The sequence below is a fragment of the Homarus americanus genome, unplaced genomic scaffold (assembly GCF_018991925.1).
Source record: "Homarus americanus isolate GMGI-L3 unplaced genomic scaffold, GMGI_Hamer_2.0 scaffold48354, whole genome shotgun sequence".
Classification (NCBI taxonomy): Eukaryota; Metazoa; Arthropoda; class Malacostraca; order Decapoda; family Nephropidae; genus Homarus; species Homarus americanus.
In genome coordinates, this window is record NW_024723833.1 from 3311415 (window position 1) to 3334426 (window position 23012).

Consider the following 23012-nt stretch of genomic DNA (forward strand, 5'->3'; position numbering starts at 1 on the left):
TGGCTATTGGGGGAGGCTGGAGGCCACGTTAAAAAAGTAGTAGTCGTAGTAGTAGTAGTAGTAGTAGTGGTAGTACGTGGTACGTAATTACGTGGGGAAAAGTGAATAGTGGGTTAGCGAAATCAGCATATCGGGATCCTTAACACAGAGCCATAAACTTTGCAGCATTCACACATGGAGTCAGCATCGTTGGAACCTGATGCGTACCATCCCTGAGATCAGACCTCTCCTCACCCTTTGGAAGAAGCAATCAGTCAATAAGGATTCATTCCCAAACTAGTGAAACACCGACAACCTAGCAGAAGAACGCCTTGCACTTCCACAAGAACTGGGAGGATGGGACTAATAATCAGAGATTGTGACTCTGAATCAAAATTCATAAGCTCACGGCCTTCTCACTGACCACATAATCGCCCAGAATGCAACAGGGGAAGTGGACACCAGCGAAGTTAATAAGATCCGTAGGTCCATTACAACAGATCGGCAGAACTGCCAAAATGACATGTTGCAGCAACTATTGCTGCTGGTTCCAGAAAATTTGACAAAAAAGTAGCTATAGCGCAGGAGGTGGGCGCCTCGAACTGGCTAACTACGTTACCGATAAGGGCAAATGGTTTCAGCCTTAACAAACAAGAATTTACCTGGTCTACATTGCTCTAAGTGCGGTTGGCCAGTAGAGGATTCTCCTCCCAATGCGTGGCTATTCTATGATGGCGATCACATACTGGTTTGCAGAGGGCTTCATATGCAGGCATGACGAGGCCTTTGGTCTGCGGCAAACATGTTGGAGAAATCTGTCAGGACGTCGTGAACGGCCTCCGCTTTTTTGGATGGCGAAGTCTTCAACACAGGACCAAACATCTAACGGCCGTGTGGACGTGGTGCTCGAGGATTCTGGATAGCAGGGACAGCGGCTTTCTTCGTGTCAGGATTTTTGATCTGGCCGTTTGTCCGTAACCTGGCTGTCGATGGGAGAACAGGAGCGACAGAGAGGGCATATGGAGAATTCAAAACTTGATCAAGGCAGCTTCACTCCTCTAGTGTTCACAACCTCTGGTAGGATGGGCCCAAGTGCAAGATGTTTCTACGCCAGACTCGCGGAGCTGATCTCCGAACAGAAGCAGCAGCCCAGAAGTTATGTCACAGCCTGGATGAGATGTCGACTGTCCTTCTCTCTCCTTCGGTCGGCTTTGCTCTGCCTCAGGGGAACGAGAGCTTCTGCCCCTACTCCGACAACTGCTGCAGATATCGACTATGAGGCTACAGTCACTGAATGCCGCATTGATCTGCAGCTCAACTAATTTAACACAGATAGGATAGTTTCTTATGTATTAGGATATTTAATATGAAGGTAAATAAATGGTGGCGAAGGTGTGGCTATTGGGCTGGAAGCCACGTTAAAAAAGTAGTAGTAGTAGTCCTACTAACATCTACATACAACCACCTCTAAACCACCACTACTGCTCTTTCCTTTAGCCACTACCTTTGTACCACGACTACTAACATCCTTCCATACAACCACTACTCTATAAGCCACCACTACGAACATCTTTCATACAACCACTACCTTGTACCACCACTACTAACATCTTTCATACAACCACTACCTTGTACCACCACTACTAACATCTTTCATACAACCATACACTTGTGCCACGACTACTAGCATCAGCCTAGCACAGCCACTACTCTAAAGCCACCACCAGGCATCTTTTCATACAACCACTGCCTTATTGCCACCACACAACATCAGCCCCATACAGCCACTGCCTAAACCACCACTACCCAACACATCCTTCATTACAACCACTACAGCAGCCTTACCACTACTAACATCTTTCATACAACCCTGCGGCTTGTGCCTGCACTACTAACATCTTTCGCCCAATACTGCAGCGGCATACCACTGCAACATCCTTCGCCACAGCCACTACAGCTATTGCCTGCACTCGCAGCATCTTTGCGCAGCCACTGCAGCCCCGTGCCACCACTGCTAGCGTCTTTCAGCCACCAGCCACTGCAGCCGTACCACCACTACTAGCATCTTTCCATACAACCACTACTGGCCCATGCCACCACTACTAACATCCCTTCATACAGCCACTGCCTTATTGCCACCACTGCTAGCATCTTTTCATACCAGCTTCCACTGCAACCCGTGCCACCACACTACTGGCATCTTTCGCCTGACCACTGCAGCCCAGCCGCCTGCACTACTAACATCATTCATACCAGCCGCTACAGCGCACCACTACTAACATCATTCATGCAACCCACTGCAGCCTTGCCTGCACTAACATCTCTTTCATACAGCCACGCAGCGGCATGCCACCACTACTAACGTCTTTCGTACCAGCCACTGCAGCCCGGCCGCCTGCCTATAACATCGGCTTCATGCAACCCTGCCTAAACCACCACTACTAACATCTTTCATGCAACCACTACCCCTGAACCACCCAGAACTAACATCTTTGTACAACCACTGCAGCAGCACCACCTACTAGCATCTTTCATACAGCCACTGCCTAAGCCACCTGCTAACATCTTTCATTCAACCACCCTGAACCACCAGAACTAGCATTCAGCACATACAACCACTACGCTTGGCACACCACTACTAACATCTTTCATACAGCCACCACCTGACCACCTACTAGCATCTTTCATACAACCTTCACTACCTTGTACCACCACTAACATCCTTCCTTGCAACCCTGCCACAAACCACCACTGCTAACATCCTTCGCCTGGCCAATACTCTAAACCACCACTACTAACATCCTTCATACAGCCACTATCCCTAAACCACCACTACTACTTCCCTTCATACAACCACTGCAGCAAGCCACCACTACTAACATCCTTCATGCAGCACTACCTAAGCCACCGCACTTAACATCCTTCATGCAACCGCTACCTGACCACCACCACTAACGTCTTTCATGCAGCCACTGCAGCGGCCTTACCGCATAACATCCTTCATGCAACCACTTCCCTGCACCACCACTGCAGACATCTTTCATTACAACCACTACCTTGTACCCGACTACTAACATCCTTCATACAACACACCCTCTAAGCCACCGCCACAGACATCTCATACAACCACTGCCTTGTGCCACCTGCTAACATCATTACCATACAACCACTTATAAACCACCACTACTAACATCTTCATGCAACCACTGCCTTGTACCACATTTCTAACATCCTTCATACAACCTACTCTAAAGCCCGCCTACGAACATCTTTCACATACAGCCACTGCAACCCATTGCCACCACCACTAACATCTTTCATGCAACCACTGCAGCCGCACCTACTAACATCTTTCATACAACCACTGCAACCCATGCCACGACTACTAACATCCTTCATGCAACCACTGCTCTAAACCGCCACTACGAACACATCTTTCATACAACCACTACGGCCACCACCACACTGCTAACATCCTTCATGCAACCACTGCCTAAACCACCCTTTCTTCTTTAAATCATTCATTACCAACCACTGCTCCTGAAGCCACCACTGCTAACCATCCTTCATGCAACCACTGCCTAAACACTCCACTACTAACGTCCTTCCTTCTGTGCTGCCTAAACCTGCACTACTAAGATCATTCATGCAACCACTACCCCGAAACCACCACTGCTAACATCTTTCCTTACAACCACTGCCTAAACCACCACTACTTCAACATCTTTCATACAACCACTGCCTAAACCTACACTACTAACATCCTTCATACAATACACTACCTAAACCTGCTAACATCATTACATGCAACCACTACCCTAAACCACCTACTAACATCTTCATACCCAGCCACTACCTAAACCACCACTACTAACATCTTTCGCTGTACTACCCTAAACCACCACTACTAACATCATTATGACAATTGCCCTAAACCACCACCTACTAAGATCGCTTCGCCACCAGCCACTACCTAAACCACCACTACTGGCATCTTTCATGCAACCACTACCCCTAAATACACTACTAACATCTTGTACAGCCACTACACCCTGAAGCCACCACTATTCGCGTCATTAAATACACCAGCCGCTGCAACGACGCGGAGCTGCTAACGTCATTCGTACGGCACTGCCTGAAGCCACGCCTGCTAACGTCGACCGTACAACCAGTACCTAAACCACCACTGCTAACATCTTTCATACAACCACTGCAGCAGCCCATTGCCGACTACTGGCATCTTTCGCCGTATTGCCCCTAAACCACCACTACTGGCATCCTTCATGCAAGCCACTGCACAAACCACCACTACTAACATCTTTCCATGCAACCACTGCATGTACCACCACACTACTAGCATCTTTCATCCCAAGCGTGCCTAAACCACCACTACTAACATCATTACATGCAACCACTGCCTAAACCACCACTACCCAACATCTTTCATGGCCACTACGTATTGCCGACTACTAACATCCTTCATACGGCCGCCTAAACCACCACTGCCTAACGTCGCTGTACAGCCAGTGCCTAAACCACCGCCTAACGTCTTCGCCTGACCTGCCTAATGCACTACTAAGATCATACAGCCACTACTCAAACCACCACTGCTAGCATCCTTCAGCCACCAGCCACTGCCTAAACCACCACTACTAACATCCTTCATACAACCACTACCTGAACCACCACTACTAACATCCCAGCCCAGCCACAACCACTACCTAAACCACCACTATAACATCCTTCATACAACCACTACCTAAACCACCACTACTGCTGTCCTTCATGCAACCACTACCTAAACCACCACTGCTAACATCATACCAACCACTACCCTAAACCACACCATCAACACATACAACCACTACCCTAAACCACACTACTAGCATATTCATACAAAAAAGCCACTACCCTAAACCACCACTACTAGCATCGCTTCATACAGCCACACTGCCTAAACCCACCACTACTAACATCCATCGCCTGGCCACTGCCTAAACCACCACTGCTAACATCCTTCGCCTGGCCACTACCTGAAGCCACCACTACTAACATCAGCTTCGCCTGACCACTGCCCTAACAACCACCACTACTAACATCAACATGTAACCACTACCTAAACCACCACTACCCCAACCATCTTTCGTACAGCCACTGCCCTGAAGCGCACTACTAGCAATATTTTCATTACCAGCCACTGCCTAAACCACCACTGCTAAGCATCTTTCCGACCTGACCACTACCCTGAAGCCACCACTACTAACGCATCTTTCATGCAACCACTACCCTAAACCACTACTAACATGTTTCAAAAACCAACCACTGCCCCTAAACCACCACTGCCAACATCCAGCTATACAGCCACTACCTAAGCCACCACTACTAACATCCTTCCATGCAGCCAGTCCCTAAACCACCACTGCAACGTCATACCATGCAGCCACTACCTAAACCCACCTGCTAACGTCGCCACGGCCACTACCTAAACCACCTACTAACATCCCTTCATACCAGCCAGTGCCTAAACCACCACTGCTAACGTCGCTTCGCACAACCACTGCACCTAAACCACTACTAACATCGGCCATACAGCCAGTGCCCTAAACCACCACTAACATCATTGCCTGACCGGTGCCTAAACCACCACTACTAATCCTTCATACAACCAGTGCCCTAAGCCACCACTATAACATCATCCATGCAGCCACTGCCTAAACCACCTACTAACATCCTTCATACAGCCACTACCTAAATACCACTACTAACATCCTTCACATACAACCACTACCTAAATACACTATAACATCCTTCATACAACAATTGCCCTGACCACCACTACTAACATCCTTCATACAGCCTACCTAAACCACACTACTAACATCCTTCATACAGCCACTACCTAAACCACCACTACTAACATCCTTCGCTTATGCTACCTAAACCACCTTTACTAGCACATCCTTCATACAGCAGTACCTAAACCACCGCCACTAACATCGCTTCGCCCAGCCACTACCTAACCACCACTACTAGCATCCTTCGCCCACAACCACTACCCTAAACCACCACTACAACATCATGCATACAACCAGTACCCTAAACACCACTACTAACATCGGCCCATGCAGCCACTACCTAAACCACACTACTAACGTCATACCATACAACCGCCACCTAAACCACCACTACTAACGTCAGCTTCATACAAGGTGCCTAAATACCTGCTAACATCTTTCATACAACCACTGCAGCAGCCCTTACCACTACTAACATCATTATGCAACCACTGCACCTAAACCACCACTACTAACATCTTTCGTACAGCCACTGCAGCGGCCTTACCACTACTAGCATCCTTCGCCACAACAGTGCCCTAAGCCACCTACTAACATCTTTCATACAACAGTGCCTTGTGCCACCACTACTAACATCCTTCCCCATACAACCAGTACCCTAAAGCCACCACTCATAGCATCCTTCACATACAGCAGTACCTAAAGCCTCCTACTAACGTCACTTTCAAACCAACCACTGCCTTGTACCACCACTACGCACATCCTTCGTACAGCCAATACCCTAAACCACCACTACTAACGTCCTTCATACCCAACCTGCCCTAAACCACCACTACTAACATCTTCATACAACCACTACTGCAACCACCACTACTAACATCATTCGCCCGCAACCAGTACCCTAAACATCTTTCACTAACATCTTTCATACAACCACTGCAACGTACCACCTACTAGCATCATTACATGCAGGCCACTCCCCCTCGACCACCACATACTAACACATCAGCTTCATACAACCCAGTACCCTAAACCACCACTATAACATCTTAAAGCCCACAACCCTACATGCAAACCACCACTACTAACATCCTTCATACAACCACTACCCTAAGCCACCACTACTAACATCCTTCATACAACCACTACCCCTAAACCTCCACTACTAACATCTTTCCTTCACAACCACTACCCTAAACCACCACTACTAACATCCTTCATACAACCACTACCTTGTACCACCACTACTAACATCCTTCATACAGCCACTACCCTAAACCACCACTACTAACATCCTTCATACAACCAGTACCCTAAACCACCACTACTAACACCCTTCATACAACCACTACCCTAAACCACCACTACCCTAAACCACCACTACTAACATATTTCAAACAACCACTACAAATTTACATTGGGTCATCGTGTATATAGACAGTGCAGGTGTAACAGATATAACCGTTTTTTCACATGACCGAGGTTGTTTAGGGTGATTCCTGTCTTCCTATACTGTATTAGGATTCAATGCATCTCAGTCCCAGAGAAAAAAGTCTTTTGTTTTTCATAATAAATGTTGAGAATCGTGAAGATCATTTTGTAATCACCCGTTCCAGTAGTCTAATTTATATTCGGTATTAATTTATATCTTTTAAACAGTGTCTCAAAAATGGAATACACATTTCCTTATACAGGTTTTCGTAACGACCGTTTGATTGTTTGCATTACAGCAGCAACATTGTCTTCACTTGTTGATACATGAGGTCTCTCGCCCAACGTTCTGGTGAAAAATGCTGCTGTTGTATTGTAAACATACACGCGACCGCCACCAAAGTCTGTAAAGCAGTGTGTAGACATTTATTGACACACCCTGCAGCTCACTTATAAACACGATTACATTGTACTGTTTTATTTTTACGTCTTAATGAAATTTATAAGATTATGATATATTTGATTCGGGATCGTTGGAGAGTAAAATGTTTAGCGCCAAAACGTTCAAGGCTAAAACGTTAAATGCTAAAACGTTCGTCACTTCATCTATACAGACCTAATCTAACCTACCTTACGTGATCAGGTCAGAGTTTTCTTGGGTTCCTACCAGGCGGTGCAGATTGGCAGTGCCCAACATGCTCGGACTAGGGGGTCGGGCAAGTGTTTTACATGTCCATGTGTCCGGCACTTCCCTCGTGGACAAGCTATTTTTTTTAGATAAATACCTAGATGGGGATTTGTCAGGTGTTGTGTGAGCTCAACCTACCTGTACATATTTAACCTGGGAGGTCATCAGTGTACCAGGATTAGTGATCTTTGTCAAGTTCAGGTAAATCACTTCTACATTAAGCCGCAAACTCGCCTCTAGCCAGTCGGTCAGATTTTCAACATATCAAAGGAACAAGCAAGTTGAGAGGCGGTAGACGTGAGGTGACAGGAGGGAGTTATGACATCACGTGGCAAGGGTTACCGCCACGGAAAACATTTAGACGGGCACAAGTGATCTGTGAGTTGATACACCCAATAAATTAGTGTTTTAAGATTTTTATCCAACTTTTCCCATAAATATCCGGCCAAGCAAATTTCCTCTCCAAAATTTTCCAGGGCAAGTAAAAAAAAAAAAAAAAAAAATCCGGGCAAGTAAATTTCAAAAGTCACTTGTCTGGGTCAAGAAAATGTTCCAATAATCTGCACAGCCTGGTTCCTACTTTAAGATCTCCCGGTGGATGTAAGAACGCATCTGTGGTACAATGGCGTCGAGATTAAACGGAGACTCTAGACCGTGGAACTATATCGATCTCACAATTGAACTTTGCCGCAATTGGTGTGAGAACGTGACTGCAGTTGGTGTGAGAACGTTGCCACAGTTGGTGTGAGAACGTTGCCACAGTTGGTGTGAGAACGTTGCCACAGTTGGTGTGAGAACGTTGCCGCAGTTGGTGTGAGAATGCTGCCGCAGTTGGTGTGAGAACCTAACAGCATAAAGCGCCGGATCCACAATAGCCAAGACATTTTGTAGAGACTAAAACAACTAAATCGGTATTCTGTACATTCAAGAACGTAACTGTTATTTGTTCGAGCCATGAGGGTGATTATCTGGTCGTCAGCGCCGCCTTTACTACGCCAGACGCCTACGTTACTGTCCTATGGGTCAGTGTCTCTCTCGACCAGCCCTCAGATGTAAACAAACTTGTATTCAGTCCTGGAAATTCAGTGTAGCATTGTATAAAAAAGTGCCTTTACGATTTTCTGTGAGACAATATGACACAACTGATGAAGGATTTTAATAACCCTACCGAGACAACAGGAGTTTCAGTGTTCATTGTGAAATTCATCGGTCCTCTCCGTAAAGATACTCTTTTTGTGGAGAGTTACAGGGAATCCAAAATGCTCTCTCGTACCCACGTATAGACGAATTGAAGAATACCTTTTTTTTAGTGAGAGAACATTAAAATCAACGAGTGAGAAACATTGAGAGCGAAAGACGTGTGAGAAGCTGATATCTGTATGTAAGTTCAGTTCATTTTATGCAATTTGAACCCCTCTGATCATATGAAATAAAGGTCAATGATGAATCCCGCCGGTGAGCACAAACTTTTGGGTCACCCTGTACAGTATCAAATGTAATCAAGAAGGAACAGCAGAGTCGTGCAGTAGAGGCGTAAGGGAGGAACACTGTGTACCTGTTTATGGGGTTATGTATGAACACATGTCGTGGGAACTTATATAAAAAAATCATGTAATTATCTTGATGAATTTGACTTAGCGCCCTGTAGGTGTGTTCTCTCTATGTACAGCACGTTAAACTAGCTCCCTTGTGTGCGGGTTCCTCTCGCAGTTGAATGAAATCGTCTGGCGTAAACTGAGTAAAATATTATAAGTGGCGTTTCTGTAGTGTAGGGGCGAGGAAATAATGGTTTTCTTACATACTTTACTTCGATTAACCTGAAGATAAACCACCCCAGGTTATTTCACCTTAAGATTAGCAACCATAACCTAACCCTATCCTAATTTAACGCTAACTTAACTCCTCAGATACCGTTATGGTGTTTAATCATCAGGTGAAATAAGCAGGAGGTGGGGACGCTAATCAACAGGTGATCCTATACTTTATATGGGTTAAGTATATAATAAAATTTTCCTTACTACATCTACTCACCAAAACGTAAATCTCCAGATAAGAAGAGTTATTTTTAGTCGCGTGTGGCTGCCTTAACAAAAACCAACGTAAGTGTATATAAATAGCATACAGGTAAATTAGGTGTCTCAACTTTCCCTTATGCAGTGAAAGTTGGTCAGATACCGTCACTGCCGGCAGAAGGTTACCTGGGCGACACACACACACACACGCACCGTTAGTACCCTCAGCCCTGGCGTCGACCTGTCTCTATACCTTACATGGTTTCATAAGCGACGTCTTCTGGCCGGGTGTTGTCTGGTTATATGGGCCCCAGAGCGGAGTGTCTCCAGCTTAACGTAACTGTCCTAGTTTTAATGGTTTCTAGTCCTAATGGGCCCTACTCCCACTGGGCCCCCTCGTCTTAGTGGGCCCTACTCCCAATCGACCCCTCGTCTAATGGGCCCTAGTCCTGATGATTATTAGTCCTAAAGGGTTCCATGTTTTTTTTATTCTTTAAGTCGCGTTCTTTAGGTATTCCATATTTTAAGTATCTTCAGTTAAGGGTTTTTAGGTGTTCCAGCTATGAACTGGCTGGCTCAACTGTTCTGTATATTATTACTACAATATTCTTAGATTAACCGTTTATAAGCAATCCTTATTTTGAAGTTCTTGGATAAATTGTAAAATAGTTTCTTGAAGCTTGATAACAAGAATAGATTTCTTTATGATATTCTTGTTGTTTGTTAAAATGTTTTAGTTAAAGTGTTATTAAGAGTTATTTAAATAGGTTATTAACGGTTGAAGAGATTCTGCCACCTGTGTTTCAGGTCAACGTCCTTGTGATGTAATACTCACCTTAACTGTGTACAGTACAGTACATAACGCTGCTAGCTGATCAGAGTCACACAAAACCACTTTAAAAGTGATAAATTCTCTTCCTGTATTGTGAGGATGTTGTTCATCCTGCTGTAAGATAACAGGAGGGAACTTCTGGTAGGATGTGGTAGGCGCCAGGATAGCCGGGGGCGGGTCTGGCCAGCTTAGACTGGCTCGTTTAATCTGGAAAAAAGTTAAACCAGCCTTCACCTGCCCCAGAAGGAACTAGACGCTGACCAGCCTTCACTCACCAACCAGTCCGTTCTCGGGCAATTTTCATAACTGCGTTGTAAATAAACTGGACTAAATTATTTTTAGCTGACCTGGCTAGCGGCACCCTCAGCAGTTGTCACCGGGACCGCATCTGCAACACAGCTTCCTTGTGTGGTCTCCCATCGCAAGCGACCTTTTACCGCATGATGGCGAAGATTTTATTACCGGTGTTGTGTGCGTGTGTCCTAGTGAGCGGGGCGCCGCCTAAGGTCCCTCAGGAGTCCGGACCACCATGTCCCCCCCTCGAAATTCCTGACGATGCTGTAGTTAGCGTGGTTGTGGAAGGACGCGTGTCTCTCGTCAGATGCGGGTCAGTACAACATGTGTTATTGTGTGTGTCTGGCAGGTGGTCCTCCCAGTTCCCCTGCTCCAGTCAGCACACCTGGAATAACTTGGAAGCTGAACATGGTGAGGGATGGAGGGCGTGGAACAATGTGGACGCAGCGAGCCACGTGGAGGGAGGAACTTTTAGCGAACTGGAAGCTGTTAGTGGCGTGGGGAGGGGCAGAGAGAAACGGTCTCCTAACACGGGGAAGTACGAAGCCTTGAGACGTCGAGTGAAAGTCCAGAGAAAGATCCGGCAGGGGCTGTTAGCGACAACCATAGACCCGAGCACCCCGCCCCTCGTCAGCGTCCACGATGGGAGTGACGCCTTCCTGCTGTGTCGCGTCCAGAACCTGGGCGGCCACTCCGTGTCCTGGATACGACAGAAGGATAACCGTGTCATCGCCATCGACTCGACCGTCCTCGTTGGCGATTCTCGTTTCTTGCCGAGCTCCGAGGACCAGACGGAGACGGGCTTCCTCAGGATCTCTGGCGTCCGCTCCTACGACGCCGGCGATTATGAGTGTCGAGTGAGTACTCGGCCGCCGCTGAGGAAGGTGGTCACGCTTCAGGTGGTGCCACAAGGACAACCTCTACACGCGCGTGACCGTGACCAGCCAGGTAAACTGATGTACCTCTTCCACCCATGTAAACTGTACTCTTAAGTGACCTCTTAGTTGTAGGTAAACTGTAGACTGGACTTAGAACCAGGTTAAATACACTTCGTGTTATTCCTGGGATGAATGAGCATCTACATGCCAAATTTCAGCTCTGTTTTCAACACTGTAGCCGTAGATAGTGAACTTCCACAAACAAACCTACTTGGAACAGAGTCACTGTGTTTTATATTGCGACAACTCCATGTCCACTGTATACATAACTGACGGATAAGACAGAATCATAGTGTTTGACGGCCGGACATGTCAGTATCAGTGTTTAACGGATGGACGGACAGACATGACAGTATCATCGTGTTTAGCGGACAGACAGGACAGAATCATAGTGTTTGACGGACGGATGGACGGACGGACAGGTCAGAATTACAATGTTTGACGGATGGACGGACAGACATGACAGTATCATCGTGTTTAGCGGACAGACAGGACAGAATCATAGTGTTTGACGGATGGACGGACGGACATGACAGTATGATCGTTTTTGACGGATGGACAGGTCAGTATCATGGTGTTTGACGGATAGACAGGAAAGAATCATAGTGTTTGACGGACGGACATGTCAGAATCATAGTGTTTGACGGATAGACAGGAAAGAATCATAGTGTTTGACGGACGGACATGTCAGAATCATAGTTTTTGACGGACGGACATGTCAGAATCATAGTGTTTGACGGACGGACATGTCAGTCATGGTGTTTGACGGACGGACATGTCAGAATCATGGTGTTTGACGGATAGACAGGAAAGAATCATAGTGTTTGACGGACGGACATGTCAGAATCATAGTTTTTGACGGACGGACATGTCAGAATCATAGTGTTTGACGGACGGACATGTCAGAATCATGGTGTTTGACGGACGGACATGTCAGAATCATGGTGTTTGACGGATAGACAGGAAAGAATCATAGCTTGACGGACGGACATGTCAGGAAATCATGGTGTTTGACGACGGACATGTCAGAACTCATGGTGTTTGACGGACGAACATGTCAGAACTGCGGTGTTTTGACGGACGAACATGTCAGAATCAGGCTTTTGACGGACGGACATGTCAGAATCATGGTGTTTGACGGACGAACATGTCAGAATCATAGTTTTTGACGGACGGACATGTCAGAATCATGGTGTTTGACGGACGGACATGTCAGAATCATGGTGTTTGACGGACGAACATGTCAGAATCATGGTGTTTGACGGACGAACATGTCAGAATCATAGTTTTTGACGGACGGACATGTCAGAATCATGGTGTTTGACGGACGAACATGTCAGAATCATAGTTTTTGACGGACGGACATGTCAGAATCATGGTGTTTGACGGACGGACATGTCAGAATCCGGCGGTGTTTGACGGACGGAAATATGTCAGAACTATAGTTTTGACGGACGGCCGTCAATCATAGTGTTTGACGGACGGACATGTCAGAATCATGGTGTTTGACGGACGGACATGTCAGAATCATGGTGTTTGACGGACGAACATGTCAGAATCATAGTTTTGACGGACGGACATGTCAGAATCATGGTGTTTGACGGACGAACACATGTCAGAATCATAGTTTCGACGACGGACATGTCAGAACTATGCAGGTTTGACGGACGGACATGTCAGAATCATGGTGTTTGACGGACGAACATGTCAGAATCATAGTTTTTGACGGACGGACATGTCAGAATGATGGTGTTTGACGGACGGACATGTCAGAATCATGGTGTTTGACGGACGAACATGTCAGAATCATGGTGTTTGACGGACGAACATGTCAGAATCATAGTTTTTGACGGACGGACATGTCAGAATCATGGTGTTTGACGGACGAACATGTCAGAATCATAGTTTTTGACGGACGGACATGTCAGAATCATGGTGTTTGACGGACGGACATGTCAGAATCATGGTGTTTGACGGACGAACATGTCAGAATCATGGTGTTTAACGGACGGACGGACGGACGGACATGTCAGTATACCTTGTACTGTCTATGTACACTACAGTCCGCTCCCTGTAGTGAAACTGAGTCACGGGAATGAGCCTCCGAACTGACATACTGTACCCTGTTTGTCGTCCGATGCGGGTGTGCTGTTTCTTCTCATTTTTTTTATTTTTTTATTTTTTTATTATTATTATGATTTATTTATTTATTTATTATTATTATTTTTTTTTTTGGGGAAGAAACTGCTTTATTTTTGGGAGGGAGCAAGCTTTTGACTCCGAGTGTACAGTAAATTGTTTGTATACCTGCACTGTGTCACTGGCCAAATTACTTGATTCAGTAACATTAAACAGCAGGTCTCTCCTGTAAAGTGTTAGAGGTCAGGAGATGGCCTCTGTTATACATTAAAGACTATATCCAGTACATTTATGGTTCTAACGCTATTATTGTACTTCAACAACTAAGAAACTTAAGAGTGTAACAATGTTAATAATTTCATAGTCCATCAACAATTAAAATTTTGGTTTGTGGGTTACTGAACTTGTTAGGCAGGAAAGACTTACAAACTCCAACCATTTAACTCTTAACACATATTTTAGGGTGACAAGGTGTTTGTTTGTTATCAATAGATAGGTATTTATGAAGTCCTCGTGCTCAGAAAGTTTCAAGAACATTTGGCGATTAAACAATAAATGAAGCAGTTATCCCTCAACAATATTGTTATGTGTTCATAGAAAATGAGACTTTCCTGAACAGGCGAGGCATAACTGAGAGAGAGTTGTTTTGACGAGTCGAAGTAAATTCACCATTCCATGAACGGCGAGGCGTGGTGCATATTAATTAGAAGTATCCTCGCGGGGTTTTTTTTTGTGTTATGATAATTTTCAAAATATTAAAACTAAAAGACCAACACGTAATTATCAAGAGTATATATAGGATTTTATGACTACAATCTGACATTTATGCTATAATTAATGTCCATCCTGTTTTGATTTTGACAGAGGAACGTCAAGAAGTGAACTTCTTGCTGAAAAACATCTCGGCCCTGTGGGAGGAGGTAAATGACCTGCGTCAGGAGGTGAACCACCACCTACACCAGGACCACGACGAGTCCGACCACGACAACGTGAGTACACTGACGCACAGGTGATGTGTCCTGGGGGAAAAATATTACCTGACTAATTCCCACTTTAAAATTTTTACCAGACAATTCCCCACAAAACAAAATCACCTCATAGCCCTCCAGTTCAAGTTCCCCAACATCTTGATAAGGTAAGTTAAGAGGGCTTTACCCCAACACCCGCTGCACCCACCAAGCACTGTGGTCATCTGCTGGTTTCTGCATGATGGCCGAGAAAGTCTCCGGATTTATCAAGATCTGTTTTACTCGCTCGACTCTGGTGTAAAGACGTCAGATTATGATAATAATATGGTGAATACATTATTTTCTGAAAGATAATAGGAAACGTTGTAAATCAATGGAGCCTGGTACTAATCGTCCCATCCTAACCTAACCATTAAGATTCAGGCCTAATAGGATTGGAACCCCTTAACACTAGGGCCCAATAAGACTATGGGTCTTATAATTAGTTGCCGTTGGAAAGGAATTTCCCGGGAACTATCAGGAGTCACTTTACACATGCATCAACATTTGGTGTTTTTTTTAAGTTAAGACGACATTAAGGTTTAAAATTTAGTCAGATCTTCAAGGCACTGAACCTCAACTGGCTGACGTTATCTATTTTTTAGTACTAAAGTGTAGGTAAGGTCTCTCTACACACAGGCTCCGTAAACAGTAGCTTGTCAAGTTTGAATTCTTGATATAACTTTAAAACGCAAGTACAAGTGTATATATATATATATATATATATATATATATATATATATATATATATATATATATATATATATATATATATATATATATATATATATATATATATATATATATATATATATGTGTGTGTGGGGGGGGGTGTTTATTCTTGGCATGTGTTGCAGATTCTGAGAGAGACGGGCGTCCTGCACCACGAGCACCACGTTCACCATCTTCGCCGACCTCACGAAAGCCACAACGATCACCATGATGGTGAACTGTTAAAGTAGGTACACTGCTTATATATCACTATTTCCATGACTATAACATCACTATCTTCATCATTAATAGCTTCACTATCACAAAATAACTTGTTATTGTGAATACACCATCGCACTATCATTATCATCATCATCATAATTAACTTCACTATTTTCATGTTGGTTGTCTTGTTTGCGATTTCCTGAATTTTTTTGAAAAGGAATTAATAAAAATTTTTTTATTCATATAGAAACTGACGATGAACGATTTTTTTTTACCGAAGTTCTCATTGAATACTCATCCAAGAACTCGGCTACAAATTTGTTTACAAATAGCTGTTTGTGGGACTACGGGATCAAATTATTTGTGAAAGATGACATGAACCAAACACACCCAATTCAAAGTAATTTAAAACCAAATTAACCATCTTGGGTTACTTCTAGATAGGTTCGGCTTGTGCCGTCTTTCATAATATAATGTTTTAGTGCCGTTGTCCCACAGGCAACCCTTTGCTAATAGCTAGACTGCTTGCTGTTTGGAAACTTAACATTGGATTCTCTATTAGTTTTTTAGTTTTTTCTAGCGACCCCCACATGCTTCTGTGATAAGAAATGATATATTGTACTCCTGTAGGGGAACACCACACGGGGAAAGGTAAAAACCATTAAGTTTAGTTGTGTGTTGTGAACTCCACCATCACTATTGTCACCCTCACCATCCGTCACCATGAGTAGTAAAGCTATAAACCACCATTACCATGTCCACTAACACCATCATTATCTTCATTATCATCATTATCATTACCATCACTATCATTACCATCACTGCAATTACTATACCGTTATCATCGGTACTATTGACATAGGAATTTGCTCTGTCGCTTTTCTCAGGTATCTACCTTTATTTTCCCCAATGATTTTATAAAAACTCTCTCCACCATTCTCTCAGTCACCTCAACTCCTACCATAACACTCTCTCCACCATTCTCTCTCAGTCACCTCAACACCTACCATAACACTCTCTCCACCATTCTCTCAGTCACCTCAACTCCTACCATAACACTCTCTCCACCATTCTCTCTCTGTCACCTCAACTCCTACCATAACACTCTCTCCACCATTCTCTCTCTGTCACCTCAACTCCTACCATAACACTCTCTCCACCATTCTCACAGTCACCTCAACACCTACCATAACACTCTCTTCACCATTCTCTCTCACAGTCACCTCAACACCTACCATAACACTCTCTCCACCATTCTCTCTCACAGTCACCTCAACACCTACCATAAGCAACTCTCTCCACCATTCTCTCCAGTCACCCAACACCTACCATAACCTCTCTTCACCATTCTCTCACAGTCACCTCAACACCTACCATAACACTCTCTCCACCATTCTCTCTCACAGTCACCTCAACACCTACCATAACACTCTTTCCACCATTCTCCTCAGTCACCCCACACCTACCATAACCCTCTCCACCATTCTCCGTCCCAACTCCACACTCTCACCATTCTCTCTCAGTCACCTCAACACCTACCATAACACTCTCTCCCACCATTCTCTCACAGTCACCTCAACACCTACCATAACACTCTCTCACCATTCCCTCAGTCACCTCAACACCCTACCATACACTCTCTCCACCATTCTCTCAGTCACCTCCACCTACCATAACACTCTCCACATTTCTCTCTACCTCACACCTACCATAACACTCTCTCACCATTCTCCAGTCACCTCAACTCCTAACATAACACTCTACCATTCTCTGTCCTCAACACATACCATAACACTCTCACCATTCTCTCTCAGTCACCTCAACACCTACCATAACACTCTCTCCACCATTCTCACAGTCACCTCAACCCCTACCAAACACTCTCTCCACATTCTCCCCCCTAACACTCTCTCCACCATTCTTCTCCAGTCACCTCACACCTACCATACTCTCTCCACCATTCTCTCTCACAGTCCTCAACACCTACCATAACTCTCCACCATTCTCTCTCTCAGTCACCTCAACACCTACCATAACACACTCTCCACCATTCTCTCTCACAGTCACCTCAACACCTACCATAACACTCTCTCCACCATTCTCACAGTCACCTCAACACCTCCCTCTCCACCATTCTCCGTCCAACACCTACCATACACTCTCTCCACCATTCTCTCTCCAGTCACCTCAACTCCTACCATAACACTCTCTCCACCATTCTCTCTCCAGTCACCTCAACACCTACCATAACACTCTCTTCACCATTCTCTCTCACAGTCACCTCAACACCTACCATAACACTCTCTCCACCATTCTCTCAGTCACCTCAACTCCTACCATAACACTCTCTCCACCATTCTCTCAGTCACCTCAACTCCTACCATAACACTCTCTTCACCATTCTCTCAGTCACCTCAACACCTACCATAACACTCTCTTCACCATTCTCTCTACAGTCACCTCAACACCTACCATAACTCTCTTCACCATTCTCTCAGTCACCTCAACACCTACCATAACACTCTCTCCCACCATTCTCTCTCCAGTCACCTCAACACCTACCATAACACTCTCTCCACCATTCTCTCAGTCACCTCAACACCTACCATAACACTCTCTCCACCATTCTCTCACAGTCACCTCAACACCTACCATAACACTCTCTCCACCATTCTCTCCAGTCACCTCAACACCTACCATAACACTCTCTCCACCATTCTCTCAGTACCTCAACACCTACCATAACACTCTCTCCACCATTCTCTCAGTCACCTCAACCCTACCACTCTCTCACCATTCTCTCAGTCACCTCAACACCTACCACTTACTCTCTCCACCATTCTCTCAGTCTCACTCCTGCCTAACACTCTCTCCACCATTCTCTCAAGTCACCTCAACACCCTACTGCCTCTCTCCACCATTCTCTCAGTCACCTCAACACCTACCATAACCTCTCTCCACCATTCTCTCTCAGTCACCTCAACACCTACCATAACACTCTCCACCATTCTCTCAGTCCTCCTACCTCATAACACTCTCTCCACCATTCTCCCAGTCACCTCCACCTACCATAACACTCTCTCCACCATTCTCACAGTCACCTCCACTCCTGCCATCACTCTCTCCACCATTCTCATCACCTCAGCACCTACCATAACACTCTCTCCACCATTCTCTCTCTCACCTCAACACCTACCATAACACTCTCTCCACCATTCTCCAGTCACCTCCAACCCTACCATAACCTCTCTCCACCATTCTCAGTCACCTCAACCCTCCTCTCCACCATTCTCTCAGTCCTCAACTCCTACCTAACACTCTCTCCACCATTCTCTCAGTCACCTCAACTCCTACCATAACCTCTCTCCACCATTTCTCTCTGTCACCTCAGCACCCCTACCAACACTCTCTCACCATCTCTCAGTCACCTCAACACCTACTGACCTCTCTCCACCATTCTCTCTCAGTCACCTCAACACCTACCATAACACTCTCTCCACCATTCTCTCTCTGTCACCTCAACACCTACCATAACACTCTCTCACCATTCTCTCTCAGTCACCACCTACACCAACACTCTCTCCACCATTCTCTCTCTGTCACCTCAGCACCTACCATAACACTCTCTCCCACCATTCTCCTCTCCCCTCAACTCCTACCAACACTCTCTCCACCATTCTCTCTCTGTCACCTCAGCACCTACCATAACACTCTCTCCACCATTCTCTCTGTCACCTCAACACCTACCATAACCTCTCTCACCATCTCTCTGTCCTCACACCTCACACTCTCTTCACCATTCTCTCTCTCAGTCACCTCAACACCTACCAGCACCTCTCCCACCATTCTCTCTCTGTCACCTCAACACCTACCATAACACTCTCTCCACCATTCTCTCCAGTCACCTCAACACCTACCATAACACTCTCTCCACCATTCTCTCTCTGTCACCTCCAACACCTACCTACTCTCTCCACCATTCTCTCAGTCACCTCAACACCTACCATAACACTCTCCACCATTCTCTCTCTGTCACCTCAACACCTACCATAACCTCTCTCCACCATTCTCTCTCTGTCACCTCAACACCTACCATACACTCTCTCCACCATTCTCTCTCTGTCACCTCAGCACCTGCTAACACTCTCTCCACCATTCTCTCACAGTCACCTCCTTTTCTACCATAACATCTTCCAACATTCTCTCTCTGTCCTCAACACCTCCTAACTCTCTTTCACCATTCTCTCTCTCAGTCCACCTCAACCCTACCATGCTTACTCTCTCCACCATTCTCTCTCACGGTCACTCAAACCTACCATAACACCTCTTTCACCATTCTCACAGTCACCTCAACACCTACCATAACTCCTCTTCACCATTCTCTCTGTCACCTCAGCTCCTACCATAACACTCTTCACCATTCTCTCCTCTCAGTCACCCGCACCTACCATAACACTCTCTCCACCATTCTCTCTCTCTGTCACCTCAACTCCTACCATAACACTCTCTCCACCATTCTCTCTCTGTCACCTCAACTCCTACCATAACACTCTCTTCACCATTCTCTCTCACAGTCCTCAGTCACCTTCTCTCTCTCAGTCTTGCCTCCTTTCCACCAACACTCTCTCCACCATTCTCTCTCTGTCCCTCAACTCCTACCATAACACTCTCTCCACCATTCTCTCTCTGTCACCTCAACTCCTTACCATAACACTCTCCACACCATTCTCTCTCAGTCACCTCAGTCCACACTCTCCACCCAGCCTCTCTCTCTCTCAGTCACCCCACACCCACTGTCACCTCAACACCTACTAGCTCTTTCACCATTCTCTCTCCTGTCCTCCAACACCTACCATAACATCTCTCCACCATTCTCTCTCACAGTCACCTCAACCTACCATAACACTCCTTCACCATTGTCTCTCACAGTCACCTCAACTCCTACCATAACCACACCATTCTCTCTCACAGTCACCTCCTCAGTCCTTCATAACACTCTCCAATCTTCTTCTCTCAGTCACCTCAACACCTACCATAACACTCTCTCCACCATTCTCAGTCACCTCAACACCTACCATAACACTCTCTCCACCATTCTCTCTCACAGTCACCTCAACACCTACCATGGCCACGCCCAGCATCAGGGGCACCAGGAGAGCAGTGACCAGAACCAGCAAGGCGAAAGCGCTGAGGAAAACGATGGTGAAGACGATGACCATGATGAAGGGGCCGACGATGATGACCACTCCGACCATGGAGATGAGGTGGGTCCTTCACCCTTCAAGGTCAAAACTCTTTCGTGTTCTTTTTACATATCAACTGATCGTAACGTCACAGCTGGTTGGTATGACTGGTTTATGTGATTGCAGTGTTATTCAAGCAGATGTTCGCTGAATCTCGTAGGATAACTGTAATTGCTTTTTTCTCTGGACAGCTTAACTATCAACTTGAAGTGTAAACTGTCGTGTACACTTTAAAATCACAAAATCTAATGATCAGACGAAAGGTTTGTCCAGAGACGTCATGTCATCTACACCTTTCATTCGGTCACTTTGGTAAACATATTAAGTACATGTTAATTAACACCCGAGTCCTCTAGGGGATCTCACCACAACGAAGCCTAACACATACACACACACACACACACACACACACACACACACACATCGGGCCAATTATTAAATTTGCTTGACCTTGGAAGTCGTTATCAGTCAAAACTAACAGGTTGCCAGGAATCACGAGACGCTTTAATTCCCCCACAGAGCCACCACACACTGGGCCATGATGAAGACGCCCACGACCATCATGGCCTCCATCAGGACTACGACGAATACCACGAACACGGCCATGAGCATGGAAAAGAACACGGCCACGGTCACGAGCGTGGACACGGTCATGGTCACGGTGGAAGGGGCCACGGGAGAGGCAGTCATCATCACCAGCACAGTGAAGATGGCGAGGAGCAGTCACTCGGGTCTCCAGAAGCACCGGAGAGGAAACCAAATGATCCCTGGAGACGAGCTACCTGCACCTTGGAACCCAACGCTGAGATGCCTAGCTCTGACGTCAGAGGCTCCATCACCATTTCACAGAGGGTGAGGCTCCTGTTCTCTTTCCCTGTAGAAGGGGAGGTCGGGGTAAAGTGTGTGATATTACGTCAAATATTAATGAGAAACTAAAATCACTTATGTCTCTACGACCATTAGTGATTTTACTGCTATTACTACTAAAGCTTTTTTTTATAATAAAAATGGCCTCCAGCCTCCCCCAATAGCCACACCTTCGCCTCCATTTTATTACCTTAAAATTAAGCACCCTAATACATAAGTAGCTACCCTAGCTGCTACTACAACTACTACTACTGCTACTTTTTTTATTTATTTTTTCCAATGACCTCCAGCCTCCCCCAATAGCCATACCTTCGCCACCATTTTATTACCTTAATATTAAATATCTTAATACATAAGTAGCTACCCTAGCTGTGTTGAGTTAGTTGAGCCGCAGATCTATGCGGCATTCAGTGACTGTTGCCTCATGTTGCCTCATAGTCAATAGCTGCAACTGTTGTCGGCTTTGGGGCCGATGCTCTTGTTCCCCTGAGGCAGAGCAAAGCCGACCGAAGGATAGAGGACAGTCGACATCTCATCCAGGCTGTAACATAACTTCTGGGCTGCTGCTTCTGTTCGGATATCACCTCCGTGAGTCTGGCGTAGAAACATCTTGCACTTGGTCCCATCCCACCAGAGGTTGTGAACACTAGAGGAGTGAAGCTGCCTTGATCAACGTTTTGAATTCTCTCCCCATATGCCCTTCTCTTGTCGTTCTCGTTCCTGCTGTGTGCAGCATCGAGGGCTAGGTTATGGTGACATGCGGCCATGGGAAACCTGATGTCGAAGGCTCGCTGCTACTACCTACTTTTTTTTTTTCTTAACGAGCCTCCCCAATAGCCACACTTTCGCGA

At 45.6% G+C, this 23012-nt stretch overlaps 1 protein-coding gene across 2 annotated transcripts in view; it reads left to right on the top strand.

Moving 5' to 3' along the window:
- The window catches only part of LOC121863750 (filaggrin-2-like), a gene marked incomplete at its 3' end in the record, with an annotated part of 46954 nt that extends 24808 nt beyond the window's left edge, over positions 1–22146 (top strand). Inside the window, 5 exon segments of one of the 2 annotated variants that reach the window (XM_042362518.1) lie at positions 11031–11979; positions 14973–15097; positions 15973–16073; positions 21159–21315; positions 21814–22146. In XM_042362518.1, coding sequence (XP_042218452.1) covers positions 11178–11979; positions 14973–15097; positions 15973–16073; positions 21159–21315; positions 21814–22146 — 1518 coding nt within the window. 2 annotated transcript variants of the gene reach the window in all.
- Positions 22147–23012: the final 866 nt, after the last annotated feature.